The 18,034-nt window shown below is 36.2% G+C and overlaps 1 protein-coding gene across 4 annotated transcripts in view; it reads left to right on the top strand.

Moving 5' to 3' along the window:
• LOC104870857 (phosphatidylinositol 3,4,5-trisphosphate 3-phosphatase TPTE2-like) overlaps positions 1-18,034 on the top strand; it is a 115,175-nt gene that overhangs the window by 2,556 nt on the left and 94,585 nt on the right. For all 4 annotated transcript variants that reach the window (XM_033760023.1, XM_010636636.2, XM_033760022.1 and 1 more), the window contains exons 2-3: positions 5,706-5,759; positions 15,737-15,787. In XM_033760023.1, the coding sequence (XP_033615914.1) occupies positions 5,706-5,759; positions 15,737-15,787 (105 nt within the window). The remainder of the gene's footprint in view (positions 1-5,705; positions 5,760-15,736; positions 15,788-18,034) is intronic.

Below are 18,034 nucleotides of genomic sequence, written 5' to 3'. Positions count from 1 at the left end.
TTACTTTTTATTGAGTTTATTGGTACAATCTAGGTCTACAATACAGTTACATTCATTACTGGGATCCTGTACCTTCACATGACAGGTCTTGGCTCTTTTCTTTTTTTGAGGCAGGGTATCACAATGTAGTTCAGACTAGGGCTGGGGATTTAGCTCAACGGTTCAGTGGCCTGCCTCGCAAGCGCAAGGACCCGAGTTCAATCTCCGGTACCAAAAAAAAACAAAAAAACTACCTTGAACTGACTATGTAGTTTAGGGTGGCCTTGAACTCACAGTGATTTTTCCTTGCCTCAGCCTCCCAAGTGCTGGGATTACAGGCATGTGCCACATTCCTGGACTCAAATTTATATTTCTTTTTGTCAGTAATACTCCATTGTACCATATTTTCTTTATCTATTTATATGTTGATGATTGTATAAGCTATTTCCAAAATTTAACTGTTCTGGGTATGTATGCATAACAAATATGATGTATCTTTTGAGGAAATGCCCAGAAAATGTATAGCTAGCTTGAAGAAAATTTGCATTTTTAGCTTTTTGAAGACTTTCCATACCGATTTCCATAATGGTTTTACTGTTTTCTTATTCCCACCAACAAATAAAAGGGCTCCTTTTTTCCCCACAATCTCACCCACAATTCATTTTTTGAGAGCTTCATGATAGCTATTTTTTTCTGGAGTCAGATGCAATCCCAGTGTTGTTTTGGTTTGTATTTCTCCAATGGCTAAAGATGCTGGTAATTTTTTTCATGTACTTATTGGTCATTTTGACTTCTTCTTTTGTGATGTGTCATTTTATTTCAGTTGCCTATATTTTATTTGGTTTTTTATTTTGGGAAGTCCAATTTTGTTTTTAGTTCTTACACATTCTTTGTATTTGCTTTCTGTCAGAGAAACAGGTGGCAAACATTTTCCCCATTCTGTAGGTTTTATCTTCACTCTGTAGATTGTTTCCTTTTCTGTGCAGAAGACTTTTAATATGATATCATATATTTTTGTTGATTCTTGGTACCATTTCTTGTGCAACTGGGGCTCTGTTCAGAAAGGCCTTGCCTATGACTGCATCTTCAAGAGTTTTATCTATTTTATCTTCCTGAAAATTGTTTCTGTTTTAATATTTAGATTTGTCATCTATTTCTATTTTACTTTCATACGATGTGAGAGATATATGTCTAGATTAGTTTTTCTGCATGTGTATTGCAGACTATCCAAGCACCAATTTTTAAGAAACCTATTCTTTCTCAAGCATCTATTTTTGGCCACTTTATCAAAGATCAGGTGACTGATGGTTCCTGGGGTTGTTTCATTATCTTCTATTCTGTCCCATTGATCCATAATATCTTTTCATGTGCTAGCATCATGCTATTTCTTATCACTTTTGCTTTGTAACATTATTTGAAGTTTGGGATTATGATTCCTTCTACTTTGCTCTTCTACAAAATCTCCAAGATTGCTTTTGCTATGCTGTGTCTCTTTTGGTTTCAAATGAATTCTATGTTTTTTTCTAGTTCAGTGAGAAATGCTGTTGGCATTTTGATTGGAATTGCATTAAATCTATATATCAGTTTTGTAAGTATGGCCCCTTTGACAACATTGGTTCTGCCTATCCAGGAACAAAGTGTGACTTTTCATTTTCTGATGTCTTCTTCAATTTTTTTTCCAGAGTACTATAGTTTTTGTTATAGAAGTCTTTTATTTTCTTGGTTAGGTTAATTCCTAAGTATTTAATTTTTGATGCTATTGTGAATGGGATCATTTTCCAAACTTTTCTCTGAGTTCACTTTTGGTATACACCAATGCTTGTGATTTCATCCTTTCACTTTCAGTCTATTTGTCTTGATTTTGTATTCTGCTACCCTACTGAATTTGTTTGTTAGTTCTGTCTGTTTTTGGAATTGTTTGGTCTTCTGTAGGGATTGTGCTATTTGTTAATAAAGATAATTTGACGTTCCCTTTCCTTTACGTCTCTGTTTTACTTCTTTCCCTTGCTTGATTGCTCTGGCTATTACTTTTCTATACTGAACAGGAGTGGTGAGAGTGGATGCCTTTGTCTTGTTTCTGATATTAGAGGAAATGCTTTCAGTTTTTCCCCATTTAGTGTGATGATGGCAGTGGATGTGTCATAAGTGGCTTTTGTAAGGTTGAGGTAAGATTTTTCTATACCTATTTTCACCAAATGATTTTTTTTATCATGAACAGATGTTAGATTTTGTCAATGACCTTTTCTTTGTCTATCGAGGTGATTTGTAATTTTATTGCTTCTGTGTCAGTGACACATTTCATTTATTGATTAAATATGTTGAACCATTCTTGCATCCCTAGAATGAAGTCAACTTCATCATGATATATGATTTTAGAAGTGATTTGTTACAATCTATTTCACAGTGTTCAGTTGAAAAAATTTGCATCTATGTTCATTAAGAAGATTGGCCTGTACTTTTTTTTGTTTTGTTTTTTTGTTGTTGTTAAATTCTTTTTTGGTTTTGGAATCAAGGTAATTCTAGCTCCCAGGAATGAATTTGGTAGTACTCCTTCACTTTTGATTTCATTGAAGAGTTTGAATAGCTCCATTAAGCCTTCCCTGAAGTTCTGATAGAATTCTGTGGTGAATCCATTGGGTCCTGGACTTTTTTCTTTGTTTGTAGAATTTTTATTATTGCCTGTATTTTGTTGCCTGCTATTGGACTATTTAGAGTTTTTAATGACTTTTTGGTTCCATTTTGGTAATTTATGTGTATGTATCTGGGAGTTTCTCCATTCTAGTTTCTCAAATTAATTGGAATACAATCTTTCAAAACTGTTTCCTATAATCTCTGTATTTTGATGGTGCTGGTTGTGACTTCTCCTTTTTAATTTCTATTTGAATTGATGCAGTTTTTTTCTTCCCCCTTTTTGGGTTATTTTTGGCTAGGGATTTACCAATACAAAGAAGCAACTCCTTGATTCATTGATTCTTCGTATATGCTTAGTTTCAATTTTATTAATTTGCACTGTGATCTTTATATCTCTTTCTCTTAATTTTGGTTTTTTTGTTTTTTTTGGTGATTTCTTAATTCTTAATATGTGAATTCAAAGACATAAATTTCCCTCTTAGAAATACTTTCACTGTGTCCTATAAGCTTTGGCATGTTATGCATTCATTCTCATTTGATTCTAGAAATCATTTCATTTTCTTTTCTGACCCAGTGGCTGCCAGTCTGTGCCTCCAAAGGAGAGTTAAAGCCGTTGACATTGAGAGCTATTATTGTATTATTGTAAATTATTTACTTATTGCTGTCTTTGCATTATTTTTCCAGGGCTGATTACTTTTATTTTCCCCTTTTATCTAATCATTCTCCAAGTTAGATGTGTATTTTTCTCTGGGCTCATTGATGCTGGTGGCCTCCCTTTCTCTGTCTAGGATTCCCTTGAGTGTTTTCTGCAATACTGGTGTATGGGCATGTATATTTTAAGGGTTTTTCATGGAAAATCGCTATTTCTTTATTGATTTCGTTTTTGAGATAGGGCCTTGCTATATAGTCCAGATTATTCTTGAACTCACTATGGAGACCAGGCTGGCCTCAAGCTCATGGTGATCCACTTGCCTCGGCCTCCCAAATGCTGGTATTACAGGTGTGAACTGGCTTGCCTGGCTCTTCATTGATTTTGAAGGCTAATTTTCCACACTATGCACATCTAGGCTGTCAACTGAGTTTCAGGATTTGAAAATTTTTGTTCCAAGTTCTGCTAGCTTTTAAGGTTTGTCTTGAGAAATTCATGTCATTCTGATAGGCTTGCCTTTATAAGTAACTTGCTGCTTTTCTCTAACAGCTCTTTGTAGTCTCCTTTTGTTGAATTTCTGGGATTTTAATTATGATGTTTCATGGTCATAGCTACTTGAGGTTCTATATACCTATTATAACTTTATATGTAATTCTTTCCCTAGATTGGGAAAGTTTTTTTTTTTTTACTGTTGTTTCAGCTAATATGTTTTGTATTTGTTTTAGTTATCTTCTAATTTTTCCTTTAGTTTTAGAATTCTTTTTGTGAATCATCTAATAGCTGCTGGATTTAGCTTGCATGGTGTTCTGTAGTTTTCAGTTTCTACTATAGCCACTCTGTCCTCCTATTGGTCAAATCAGCTATCTATACTTTTTCCATATCCTTTATTTCTGGTTACTCTCTTTTCATATTTTCTAATTTTTAATTCAAAACTTATTTATATTTTGTATTATCTTATTTAACTCAGTTCAGTTTTGCTTTAACTTTATTAAACATTTTATTAGTAAGATCCTTTATCTGTTTAGTAAAATCCCCTTGAAGCTTCCTGAACATCTGATGAATTTGCTTGTTTGATTCCTCCTTGATCTCTTCAAACATTTTGACCATTTGGCTTTTCTGTACCTTCCTCTTCTGCAGTATCCATAAGACCAGCTTTTGGTAAGATAAGGGTTTTTGGAAGCATCTTGTTGTCTTGCTTTTTCATATCTCTATTTTTTTTGTGCTGATGTTTGAAGATAGATCAATAGATAGATAGATAGATAGATAGATAGATAGATAGATAGATAAGAAAAAGGAGTCAAAAAATTCCTCTGTGTTTTTGAGTGAGTAATTTCTTTCCAGGGCCTATAGTATTGGAATCTACCAGCTATGTGTTTAGTGAGTCACACCTAGGACTTGTTTTGTTTCCACCCCTCCTTTTTTGTATCTAAAAGCTGAGTCCTGCCCTCTTTTCCCACTGGGCTGGGTGTTACGTTGTCTGACTTAGGGCTATACTTGCTCCAGCACTGTTGATATTTGTGTCCCTCTGTTTTCCTAAGTCCCTGCTATGTTCACCTAGCTTTATGGTCTATAGGCTTGTGAAGGGTCTTCCTTGCTTCAGAGGCCCTGCTCTCCCTACATTCTGGGATGAGGCAACTATCTTAAGCCAAGTGATATCCCTGATCACATTGGCACACAGGGAAAGGCAATTAGACTACTGAGCTCTGTGCTGGAAGTAGGCAGCGGAGGGTGAAGCAGTCCATTTGACTTAATGCCAGCTCTTTCAGATTTGCCCCATCAGAAAACCACAATGACGGGCTTGGCTTCTCACCACAGAGGGGAGGACCACTATGTCCTTTGTGATCTGAATTCAATGGACCTTACTTCGCAGGGCCTCTATGGTTAGTCATCCCCCTCTGTGCCTTCTACTTATCTCCCAACCAGTCACTGTGGTAGGGTGACCCCAGAAACTCTGAAGTGTAGATGTCTTGTGACTTCTGATTCTGGGAGTAATGAGTCCTAAAGAATAAACCTCTTCCCCGAATGACTTCTGATTATAGCACTCCCAATAGGGCAGGCGCTGCAATAGATTTCTTCTCCAAAGCTGGCTTGCCTCGTGGAAGGCATCATTTGCAGAGTAAAACCTCACACCGTGTGTGCAGATTACAGTAACTGGGGGCTAAATGGTACACAGAATGTGGAAAAAGAAGAGGAATCATGAATGCCATGCTTATCTTCCTTCTTTCTCTTTTCTGTGGCTCTGCACACACATGCACATGCTCACACTTTTTCTAAAGGTTATTTTGAGGGCACAATGCTGTTCTCGCCAACTGTTTTTTAAGTTCCATTATAATTCCTTATGATTTTACTGTTTGTGTCTTGAAGTTATACAGAAAAAAAAAAAAAACAGATTGCCTTTCAAAACATCTTACTTCATTTTTTGTGTATGCTTTTTACTCTTTTGCAGAGTTATGAATGCTTTCACAGACTCTAGAGTATCCTCTGACCATGATAACAAGGGGTGAGTTGACCGATCTGAATTATAAAAGGCATTGGGATCATAAATAACAGCTGGTTTCTTTAGAGACTATTAAGTTCTGCAGATATCTTTCTTTCTTTTTAAATCTAAGCTTAAAAATAAGAACAGACCGTAGTGGGGAATTTCTTATAATCTGTTTGTGACCTTTAATAAGTAGTCGTCAAAACTCTCATGGAATGTTAGACTCATCATGTGTGTGAGTTTCTCAGAGTAGGCCAAGAGAGCGAGAATCCTATTTGGAACTCGAAGGAGGTAAGATTGGACAGAGAGCGGAGGGGCTCTCGGCAGAAAAGAACAGAGGTTATGGAACCTGCATGTATCTATCACTACAATACATTTTGACAGGACTGATGTTTGCTATAATCATAAAAAATATTTTTTTTTGACTAGGGAATATAATAGATTCCAAATAGCTGATTTACATGGGAAGTTTTTAAGAATCAACCAGTTTATAAATTGAAGGTTAATTGTAACAATCTGGGAAGTCATTTATTGCCTTATTATGCATCTTTTAATGATTTAGCATTATCCCATCTGAATTCAAAACAGTACACTCGAGTGGATTCAGCAATGCAACATAAGACAGGAATAAAATATATGTGTATATATACATGTACATGCATGCATACATACATACATCTACACACAATGTAGAAAAATGGATATAACAAACATTCCCTTCTTCTTACCCCACTCCAAATGAAACAAACTGCTCTGTTTTTAAAGTACTAAAGCTGCTGCATATTAGCAGGCATTTTCGGAGTCCCTGGAAGAAATAGTGGTACTTCAGTCCAGGAGACTGGTGTTGCATTTGGAGAAAGCTAAATTTAATACTTGTCTCTGATTTCTCATAGTCACTTAACACCCAGAAGGTCACTAAACCTCTTGAAACTTTAGATTATTCAAATAATGCCATCTACAAATCTATTTATTATGTATTATATAATACAAATTAATAATAAAGGTAAAAGTATTTCATGTGAAAATGATTTGAGAACTCTAAATCTCTATGTATAGCTTTCTGCTAAAAATAAAAATAACAATGAAAATTCATTATAGAACAATAGGAATTCATAATTTTCAAAGTATATGTGCTCATTTAAAATAAGTTGTTTTGTTTCTGTCCTATTTTTGTGTGTGTTTCTGTCCTATACTGAAAAACTCTTTATTTGATATATCAATCCTTTTTGTGTCTCTATGTACAAGTAATTTTTGCCAATTGTCTTGCTTTTCTTTATATAGCACTTTATAAGCTTCACATAGTCAAATATACCAGTGCCTTTTATATTACAATTTGGAGGCTTTTCCCAATCCCAGGAGAATACATTCATCTAAATTTTATCTCTTATATTTTGAATTCATTTTTATACTTAAATAAAGCTTGGTAATGCTGTTGTTGTTATTGATCTCTATTAATATTACCTTAAGCTAGTGTTCCTTTCTATACACTTCAGGAAATAGTGGTTTCATGATACATTTCATATGACCCAAGGATGTCAGAAGGCTAGTTGTCATTGTGTTCATTTGGGACATGTGTTAGAGAAAGCATATGTCTGTGAAATTTATCTACTCATAACTCGTATATTTGAGGATTACTAGGCATGTGTGATGGCTAAAAAAGAAAATTTTTCAATACAAAAAAAGTTGCTGAAAAGCCAGAAAAAGGCAATGTTGAAAAAAATAAGCTTTTCCAAAGCATTTCACTTATCACCAGGAAGACCTACTAGAATGTCTAAAGCCTATTTTTTTTTTAAAGGCAGAGTCTTGCTACATAGTTCAGGCTGGCCTTGAGCTCACTATGGAGCGTAGGCAAACTCATGGCAATCCTCCCACCTCATTCTCCTGAGTGCTGGAATTATTTGCCTGTGCCACCATGCGCAGCTATAGCCTACTTTTGAGGTACCTTTGAAATATAAGATGAGTCAGTTAGTAAAAAGTAAGTTGTGAGATTAAAATATCTGTGTGCTCCAAAATTTCAGCACTCATTTTCATTATTATCAAATTGTCCATAAAACAAAGACTAATGCACACAATTAAAATACTATAAAATATTTTTATGAGATTTAGGAAATAGTTACATAAATTTTCTTGGAGAGCAAATGAGGGTCTTGAATACCACTTTCAGATCAAGTACCTCCTTTCAAAGTATGATGCTGTTTCATGGTTTGTCTATTGTCTCTATTGTGAGAGAGAGGACTAGATGTAGCCTGGTTGATTGATGGCATAAATCAGTTTCCCAGAGTTACAGGCTGATGGGCATTGTATGCTGGGCATCTGCAGCTTTGCCTATTCACATTTCCAGGCATGCTGTCTCACATTAACCAAGTTTGCAACACCAGTTCACATATTTATATTTGAATTTATTTATTTTAAAATGATACATAGTTGGAAGGGGGGAAAGATGTTCATAGCTGTTGGTAAGCAATTCTCTTCCATGAATATATATCTTCTCGGAAAACCCACTCAAAGGTTGCTCTTGAGGACACAGTATAAAGTCAATTGAGTGATCATCACAGTATTCAGTGTCCTCTGAAGTAACTGCCTGCTGCCTCTACTTTTCTTTGAACTAGTGTCCAGCCGCCAGATAGGGACCAGTGAACACTGACCCCAAGCATGTTGGTGGGGGTCTTGTCCTCTTTTTTAAATGTGGTTTAATTTCCAAGTGTCTAAAGCTTAATATGCTGTGCAGTGTAAATATTTTATGGACTTAACACTGGTTAATTTTTTTGTTTGGTTTTGTTTTTTTGAGACAGGGTCTCACTATGTAGTTGAGACTGACCTGGAACTCACTATGTAGCCTCCGGATTGCTGGGATTAAAGGCAGGCGCAACCACACCGGGCTTGTTAATTCATATTTTGATGCCAGCAAAGTTTTAGGGGGTAAAATGGTGCCTGGCCAACATTAAGTGACTATGGCTGCAAGAAATGTATAAGGAGAAACTCAGCATGTGAAGAATTAAAAAAAAAAAAAGTGTGCTGGGGATTTAGCTCAGTGGTTCGGCCACCTGCTTAGCAACCACAAGGTTCTGAGTTCCATTTCTGATACAAAATAAATAAATATAAAAAATTAAAATGGCTGAAAATGTTATCTTGGGATTTTTGTAAAAATTATTTTTACATGTGGAATTAGTCTGTGGATCTTTTGATTAAGGTACCAACATTTTGTTGTAAACATGTTTTTTTAAAAAGCTGATAGGGGCCTGGGGATTTAGCTTAGTGGTTCTGCCCCTTGCCTCACAAGTACAAGGTCCAGAATTCGATCCCCAGTACAAAACAAAACAAAACAAAAACTGATAGGATTATTTTTGTGTTGGAACTGAGTCTCTTATAGATTAATGTACTTCAGACCATTAAAAACAACTTTTTTATTAAAAAAAAAACAGGGTTTTTCTGTTAGAATGAATATGAGCCTAATTTTTTATGAAATTAAATTTATGAGGGAGAGGGAGAAAGAAAATCCCAAATAGTTGATAAAAATGTCCTTAAGGAATAAATCTTTATAACTATAGGGGGTTGTTTAGACACCAAATACCTATAGGGTAAACAGTAGGGAATAAAAGAAAGTGACAGAGACAATTTTCAAAGGGGGCTCTGAGAGGAATCTGCCTGGAGTGGACAGACTCCGGGGTGGATGGGCTTTTAATATTCAGCAAGAAGCACAGGGGACGAGGTCGTGTACTTTTCCCAGAACAGCAACTGCAGTGAGATTTGGATAGTAAAGTAAGGAGCAAGTTTAGCATCTCAAAGGGAACAAATCAAGGTCCTTCTCCATACCTGGTTGCTTGAGTTTTTTTTTTTTTAATTTTATTGAGTTTATTGGTACATTTAAGGGATACAGTACAGTTACATTCACTGTTGGGATCATGTACCTTTACATGGCAAGTCTTGATTCTCATTTTTTCCCCTTACCTCTGCCCTCCCTTCACCCCCTCCTCCCCTCCCCATCTACAAACACTTTATTTTCATCTTTTCATTCTCTCACATTTTTTTCTTTTCCCTTTTTGTTCTTCCCCTACGTATCACACCTTCCCTACACCTTTAGCTCCTTTCCTCCCATTTCTAAATGTCAGTAATCTTATTAGAATCTTATGCATTGTTGCAGAATATTCACACCAGGGAAACTATTTGGTATTTACACATGTGTGACTTATTTATTTCACTTAGGAGTATATCTTCAATATGTATCCATTTTCCTATGAATGAATCTATTCTCTCGCTCTTTATGGCTGAGTAATATTCCATTTTATAGAAAAACCACAACTTCTTTATCCAGTTTCCAACGGATGGGCAAATAGGTTGTTTCCAAGATTTAGCTATTACAAACTGTGCCGCTATAAACATGGGTGCACATACTTCTCTGTGATATGATTCTTTTAGTTCTCTTGGAAAGATACCCAACAGAGGGATGGCTGGGTCAAATGGAACCTCCAGTCCAAGCTCTTTGAGGTATCTCCATATTGATTTCCATAGTGGTTGCACTAGTCTGCACTCCCACCAACAATGGAGGAGGGTTCCTTTCTCCCCACAACCCCGCCAACATTTGTTATTGTGTGATTTCTTGATAGCAGCCATTCTTTGTGGGGTGAGGTGGAATCTCAGTGTTGTTTTCATCTGCATCTCTCGAATGACCAGTGATGTGGAACATTTTTTCATATATTTTCTTGCTGCTTTCACTTCTTTGTATGAGAAATGTCTGTTCATTTCGGATGCCCATTTTTGGATCGGGTCTTTATATTTGGGGGGACTGATTGTTTTGAGTTCTTTATATATCCTTGATAATAGTCCTTTGTCTGAGGTACAGCTGGTAAAAATTTTTTCCCACATTGTAGATTGTCTCTTAGTTCTGCTAATGGTTTCTTTTGAAGTACAGAAGCTTTTTAGTAAGATGAGATCCCAGTTGTTGATTCTTTCTGCTAGTTCCCGTGCTACTGAGGATTTGTTCATAAAGTCTTTTCCTATACCAATGTCTTCCAGAGTTCTGCCTAACTTACTTTCCAGCAAGTTTAATGTTTCTGTTTTAATATTTAGATCTTTAATCCATTTGGATTTTAATTTAGTGCATGGCGAAAGATAAGGGTCTAATTTTAATCTGTGACAGGTTGATATCCAGTTTTTCCAACACCATTTATTAAAGAGGCTATCTTTCCTCCACTGAGGATGGTGAGCTCCTTTGTCGAAGATGAGGTAGCTGAGTACATCTGCATTTGTTTTTGTGTCTTCCAGTCTGTTCCATTGATCCTCAGGCCTATTTCTTTGCCAGTACCATGCTGATTTTATCACAGTGGCTTTGTAGTATAGTTTCAAATTGGGAATTGTTACACCTGGTGCCATGTGACTGTTGCCTATAATGGCTTTTGCTATTCTAGGTCTCTTGTGGTTCCAAATGAATTTTTGGATTCTTTTTTCTAGTTCTGTGAAATATAGTGTTGGAATTTCAATTGGCATTGCATTGAATGTATATAGCAGTTTCGGTAGTATGGCCATTTTCACTATGTTGATTCTTCCTACCCAGGAGCAGGGGATATCTTTCCATTTTTTTATATCCTCTTCGATTTCTTTTTTCAGAGTGCTGTAGTTTTCAGTGTAGAGATCTTTTGTTTCTTTTGTTAGATTGATTCCTAGATACTTCATTTTTTTGGATGCTATTGTAAAAGGAATTTTTTCCCTTATTTCTCTTTCTGTCTGTCTGTTATTTGTGTATAGAAAGGCTATTGATTTTTGGGTATTCACCTTGTATCCAGATACTTTACTGAATCTGTCAATTAAGTCTAGAAGTTTTTTGGTGGAGTTTTTTGGATCTTCAATGTAGAGTATCATATCATCAGCAAATAATGATAGTTTAACTTCTTCCTTTCCTATCTTTATTGCTTTAATTTCTTTCTCTTGTCTAATTGCTGTGGCTAATGTTTCCAGAACTATATTGAAGAGAAGTGGCGATAGTGGGCATCCTTGTCTTGTTCCTGATTTTAACATGAAGGTTTTCAGTTTTTGGCCATTCAATATGATGTTGGCTGATGGTTTTTCATAAATAGCCTTTATTAAATTGAGGTATAGACCATCTATTCCAATTTTTTGCAGGGTTTTTATCATGAATGGGTGTTGAATTTTATCAAATGCTTTTTCTGCATCTATTGAGAGGATCATATGGTTTTTGTCCTTGACTTTGTTAATATAATGTATTACATTCACTGACTTTCGTATGTTGAACCACCCTTGCATCTCTGGAATAAATCCAACTTGGTCATGATGGATGATTTTCTTAATAATCCTCTGTATTCTGTTTGCTAGTATCTTATTAAGGATTTTTGCATCTATATTCATTAAGGAGATTGGTCTGTAGTTCTCCTTTTTGGTTGTATCTTTCTCTGGTTTGGGAATCAGAGTGATACTTGCTTCCAGGAATGAATTTGGAAGTATAGCTTCTCTTTCAATTTCATTGAAAAGTTTGAAGAGTAATGGTAGTAGTTCTTCTCTAAATGTCTTGTAAAATTCAGCAGTGAATCCATCAGGGCCTGGGCTTTTCTTTGTTGGTAAGTTTTTAATTACATTTTCAATTTCACTGATTGTGATTGGGGTGTTTAAAATGTTTTTATCTTCTTCGTTCAACTTTGGTAATTCATAAGTATCTAGAAATCTGTCCATTTCTTCTGTGTTTTCCATTTTATTAGAGTACAGGTTCTCAAAGTAGGTGTTCATGATCCTCTGGATTTCTTTCGGATCTGTTGTGACTTCGCCTTTTTCATTCCTAATTGCATGGATCTGAGCCTTTTCTTTCCTTTTTTTGATAAGATTAGCTAAGGGTTTGTCAATTTTATTTATTCTTTCAAAAAACCAGCTCTTTGTTTCATTTATTTTTTGTATCGTTTTCTTAATTTCAATTGCATTGATTTCTGCTCGGATCTTTATAATTTCCTCTCTTGTTCGAGCTTTGGGTTTTTCTTGCTCTTGTTTTTCTAGGAGTCTAAGTTTCATCGTTAAGTTGTTTATTTGAGCCCGCTCTGTTTTCCTAGTGTGGGCATTCAATGTTATGAATTTTCCACGTAGAACTGCTTTCATTGTGTCCCAAAGATTCCTGTATGTTGTATTGGCATTCTCATTTATTTGTAAAAACTGTCTAATTTCTTCTTTAATTTCCTCTGTAATCCATTGATTGTTTAGGAGAGTGTTGTTCAGTTTCCATGTGCTTGTGAAGTTTCTATAGTTTCTTGTGCTATTGATGTCTAGTTTGATTGCACTATGATCTGATAATATACAGGGGATGACTTCAATTTTTTTGCATTTATTTAGACCTGTTTTGTGAGCCAGTATGTGGTCTATTTTGGAGAATGATCCATGTGCAGCCGAAAAGAATGTATATTCTGGTTTTTGGGGGTAGAATACTCTATAAACATCTATTAAGTCCATGTGTTCCAAAGCTTGATTCAGTTCTATTATTTCATTGTTGATTTTCTGCCTAGTAGATCTGTCAATTTGTGATAGTGGGATATTTAAATCCCCCACTACAATTGTATTAGTGCTTATTTGGTTTTTCATGTTACTTAATATTTGTTTTATATAGTTGGGGGCATTCGTATTTGGTGCATATATGTTTATGATTGTCAGCTCTTCCTCTTGAATTGTTCCCTTTACAAGGATGTAGTGTCCTTCTTTGTCTCTCTTAATGAGTTTTGGTTTGAAATTTACTTTATCTGAGAATAAGATTGCTACCCCTGCTTTTTTCTGGACACCTGACTCATGGAGAATTGTATTCCATCCTTTCACTTTCAGTCTGTGGACTTCCTTTTGCAGTAGGTGTGTTGCTTGAGTTTTATATTACCCTCAGGAGGTACTGTCTTGCTTCAGGAGCCCTGTGGTTAGTGTTTTCCTTTTGCATACTTCTCTGTTTCCGAGGCAATAGCCTGGCCCCCACCAATCTATGCATATCAAGGCTGGTCCCCAATAGTAACCAGGTTTCTGAGCACAAAATTAATATATACAATAGTCAATCACTTTCCTGTATACCAGAAGTTAATAAATGGAATTTGAAATTAATAGCAGAATGCTGCTGAGCATAGTGGTGCATCCTATAATCACAGCACACAGGAGGCTGAGGCAGGAGGACAGCCATGAGTTCAAGGCCAGCTGGGGCTATATAGTGAGTTCAAGGCCAACCCAAACTATAAAGTGAGACTGTGCCTCAAAAAAAACAATAATAAGTAAGTAAATAAAATAAAAAGCAGAATGCCATACGTAAGCACAATAAATGGAGAAAGAAAGAAATGAGTACAAACTGAACAAAATGCATACAAGATCTGTTTAAGGAAAACTACAAAATGTATAAAAGACACCAAGGAATATCTAATAAAAGAAGAGATATATCTCACATTTATTCGATAGGAAGGCTCCTTACTGTGAAGAGTTCAGTTCATTTGATTTATAGATTCGATTAAATCCTGAGATATTTTCTAGATATCAGTAGGCTGATTCTAAAATTTATATCAAGAATCAAAAGACCCAAAGTAGATAACATAAAATTTAAAAAGAACAAAATCAGAAGCCTAGCACTACTGGACTTCAAATCTTACTGAAATATAAAGCAATCAAAGCAGTGTGATATTGTCAAAAGAACAGAAAAATAGACCAAGTAACAGAATAGAGAGCTCAGAAATAGGCACATACAATATAGACAAAGGATCAAAGGCAATCCCATAGAGAAAGGACAGTCTTTGAGCAAATGATGCTGGAACAACTAACTGCACAGCCGCATAAAAAAGTACAACAGGAATGTAAGATGTTAATAATAGGAAAAACTGTGGGAGAAAGTGTCTATGAGAATTGTCCTTATTTCTTGTTTAATTTTTCTATAATGTTAAATTTGCTCTAGTGTTTGTAGATGGGGAGGGGAGGAGGGGTGAAGGGAGGGCAGGGGTAAAGGGAAAAAATGAGAATCAAGACTTGTCATGTAGAGGTACAAGATCCCAACAATGAATGTAACTGTACTGTATCCCTAAAATGTACCAATAAACTCAATTAAAGCTGAAAAAAAATTTGCTCCAAAATATAAAGTTTATTTAAAAATAGATGTACAAGAAAAACAATCATTGTGATCATGTGCTCTATTTTCAATTCAGAAAAATCTTGTAAATGTAATTAACTCATCTATGCATTTCTTTCTGACCCACTGAATGATGACTTGGGAATATCCCTTGCCATTGAAACTCATTGTTCTAGCATTTTCTTTCCTTACTTTTTGTTTTGTTTTTGGTTTTTTGAGAAAGGATCTCACTATGTAGTTGAGACTGACCTAGAACTCACTCTGTAGCCCAGGCTGGTCTCGAACTCACAGTGATCCTCCTGCCTCAGCCTACCGAGTGCTGTGATTACAGGCATGCACCGCCACACGTGGCCATTTTCTTTCCTTACTTTGTATCCTTTAACTAGTATCTGGATACACCTTACTCATATCTCTCTCACATTTCAAATTTTATTTGTAAACATGTGAAGTAAGGAAGGTTGTTTAATCACACACACACACACACACACACACACACACACACACACACACACACATGGGGGTGTATACTCCAGAGATTGGCTTGTAGGTCTGACTGTGCTGACCTAAAGTTGCTTCAGCTCCTATAGTGTGTCTTCAGGATTTGTTCTGTATGACTTACTCTTTGTGCCCTGAAATTCCTGTAGGGAAAAGCATTTCATCTACATTGATGTTATTCTTTCTGTAATTTTTGTGTGTTCACAGAGATAAAAATGCATTAACAGCCTTTTCAGTATAGTCTAGTGTGAATATCCACAACAGGTGAGTTGATTTCCAGTCATCTCAGTGGTTAACTATTTTGGAGTGGTCATAAAAATACACAATATACCTGATAGTCTGACACCATCTGCAAGCAAAATTCTGTTTTGGAAATAAATATATATCATTATCAGCCCCATAATGACAATATTTTTTTATAAATCCTTAGCTTACAGAAGAATAAAGTGACACCAGTCTATGTGGAATCCATCAATGAAATGTGAGTTAAAAATACACACACACACACACACACACACACACACACACACACACACATATATGTAGAGGCTCAATCAGATCAAAAGGTTCTTGTGAATTTTATAGACTAGCAACAAAAACCCATAAAATGTCACCATGCCTGACCAAAAAGATGTGGTAGCAGTGGGCAGCAGAGGAGCCCTCAGAACAAACAAAAAAAAAAGAGCAGATATACTTGGAATTAGTTCTTCATGCTCCAGAACTCTGCTGCCATGGAAAGCTGGTTTCCCAGACCCAAACACCCCGTCTTATGGGATCCATCTCCTGATTGGCCTCAGTTGCCTGACCATATTTGAGAGACTAAGAAAGACAACCATGATGGATGAAAGAAGGGGATGAAGGGACTTGGCAAGCAGGATACTCTGTGGAATTAGAAGGATGGGTTCCTGCAAACTCAAATTGACTTTAAAGTAAATTCTACCACAAAAGACCCTTACATACTGGGTTGTGTTTAGCGGTAAGGAAATGTTCTTAAATCTTGATCCATTAAAGGGTTTTTTGGCAAGTGTAGGATTTTCATTTTCACTGGATAAAGCTCATTTTTAGGGAAAAATGCAATTACTTGCCTTTTCAAATAACAAAGCTACATGTGAATATTTTTGGTTCAGTCAATTTATAAGTTGTAAGCAAATTGTAGCTAATTTGAATTCACATGGTGTTTGGTTATGTACAATTTAATCCTTTAGCTTAGACCCACATGATTGCCTCTGGTAACTTATGATGGAATCATCCATCAATGGTCAGATAAACATGTATATACTTTACATATAAAGATACACACATATTAAATATAAAATTTACTGGGAATCATTTCTAAAGTACTGGCTGTGTCATCTCAGTGTCTTTCTGCCTCATCCCACCCATTCTTTTGCTCTAGTTAGGTAAGTGACAAGTCAGAAAAAACAGACTACTTCCTATTTAAGTGACCAGTAGCCAAAGCCCTTTGAAAACTATCAGACTGCCTGTGTAATGAGACTTGACTAGGAGAGGTTAATAATTTGCTAGGGCTACAGTAACAACATATCTGACACAAAGTGGCTGGAACAATAGCAATTTATCTCACAGTTAGAGGTTTCACATCATAAACCTAAACTGGTACTCTCAGCGTTGGCTGTTTTTGAGGGCTGCAAAGAAGAATATATTCTGTGCCTCTCTACTACTGCTTGTTGCTTGCTGTCAATCGTTGGCATTCCTTAGAATGTACACTCATCACACAGGTCTCTGCCTTAATTTGCACACAATAATCTCCCAGTGTGTGTATGACTCCACATTTTACCTATCTGTAAGAACTCTAGTCGCATTACATTAAGAGTCTGAATCTACCCCAGTATGACCTGGTCTGAACTGTTTATGTCAGCAGCATCTCTATCTCTAAATAGGGTCACATTTTCAATGACAGGTACTAAGACATCAACAATTTAATTTGGGGGAGCGATATTTAAAGTGTGATAAGAAACAAGTAAAGGGAATCCTAAGAAAGGAAGAGATAAAAATTGAACATGAAGCAAGTGGAGCTTTAAGCAGGAAAGTTGAAAAACAAAGACCCCGAGAGTATCTCCCACATTGAAGAACTGATGTTGATCAGATTTCCCATTACTGGGTTCCAATACCTGACACCTACAACTTAAAGGAGGAGAAGTTTAATTTAACTCATGGTTTCAGTGGGTTCCGTCCGTGGATGGCTAGCTCCAAAGCAAGAACATCTTGGTGAAAAGGCACGGTAGAGGAATGTTGCTTAGTTCATGGTGGCTGGGAAGAAGAGTAGAGCAGCAGTGCCAGAGAGGAAGGGACAAGGGACCAGATATAGTGCCCAAGTTCATGCTTCTAAGACCCACCCGGACACACCCAGAAGTGTGCTTTACCAATCCCTAGGAATCTCCCAAGCCAATTAAACTGACACAGTCAAACTTAACTGTCTCACTCAGCTACTGTGTAATGCTAATTCCCCAAACCCAAAATCACCATCAGTTTGGAAGGACCCATTGACTCAAGCTTGCAGCTAATTAATGCAGGTAATTAACGCTGTTTTCTGGGGAGAAGAGAAGCATAGGATAGGTGAAAGTAAGCAGTGGATGGAGGGACTTGAAAGTCAAGAAGCTAGATGGGGTAAGAATGACCTTTACCTACATAGTTAAGTTGATTTTGAAATAAATACCACCATAAGTGACTGTTACATATTAGGACAAAGACAATAATGTGGAACTTTTGT

This window comes from Fukomys damarensis, unplaced genomic scaffold (assembly GCF_012274545.1).
Source record: "Fukomys damarensis isolate Sample0158 unplaced genomic scaffold, DMR_v1.0_HiC HiC_scaffold_38, whole genome shotgun sequence".
In the NCBI taxonomy this organism is placed as follows: Eukaryota; Metazoa; Chordata; class Mammalia; order Rodentia; family Bathyergidae; genus Fukomys; species Fukomys damarensis.
This window is presented reverse-complemented; position numbering and strand designations above follow the sequence as displayed.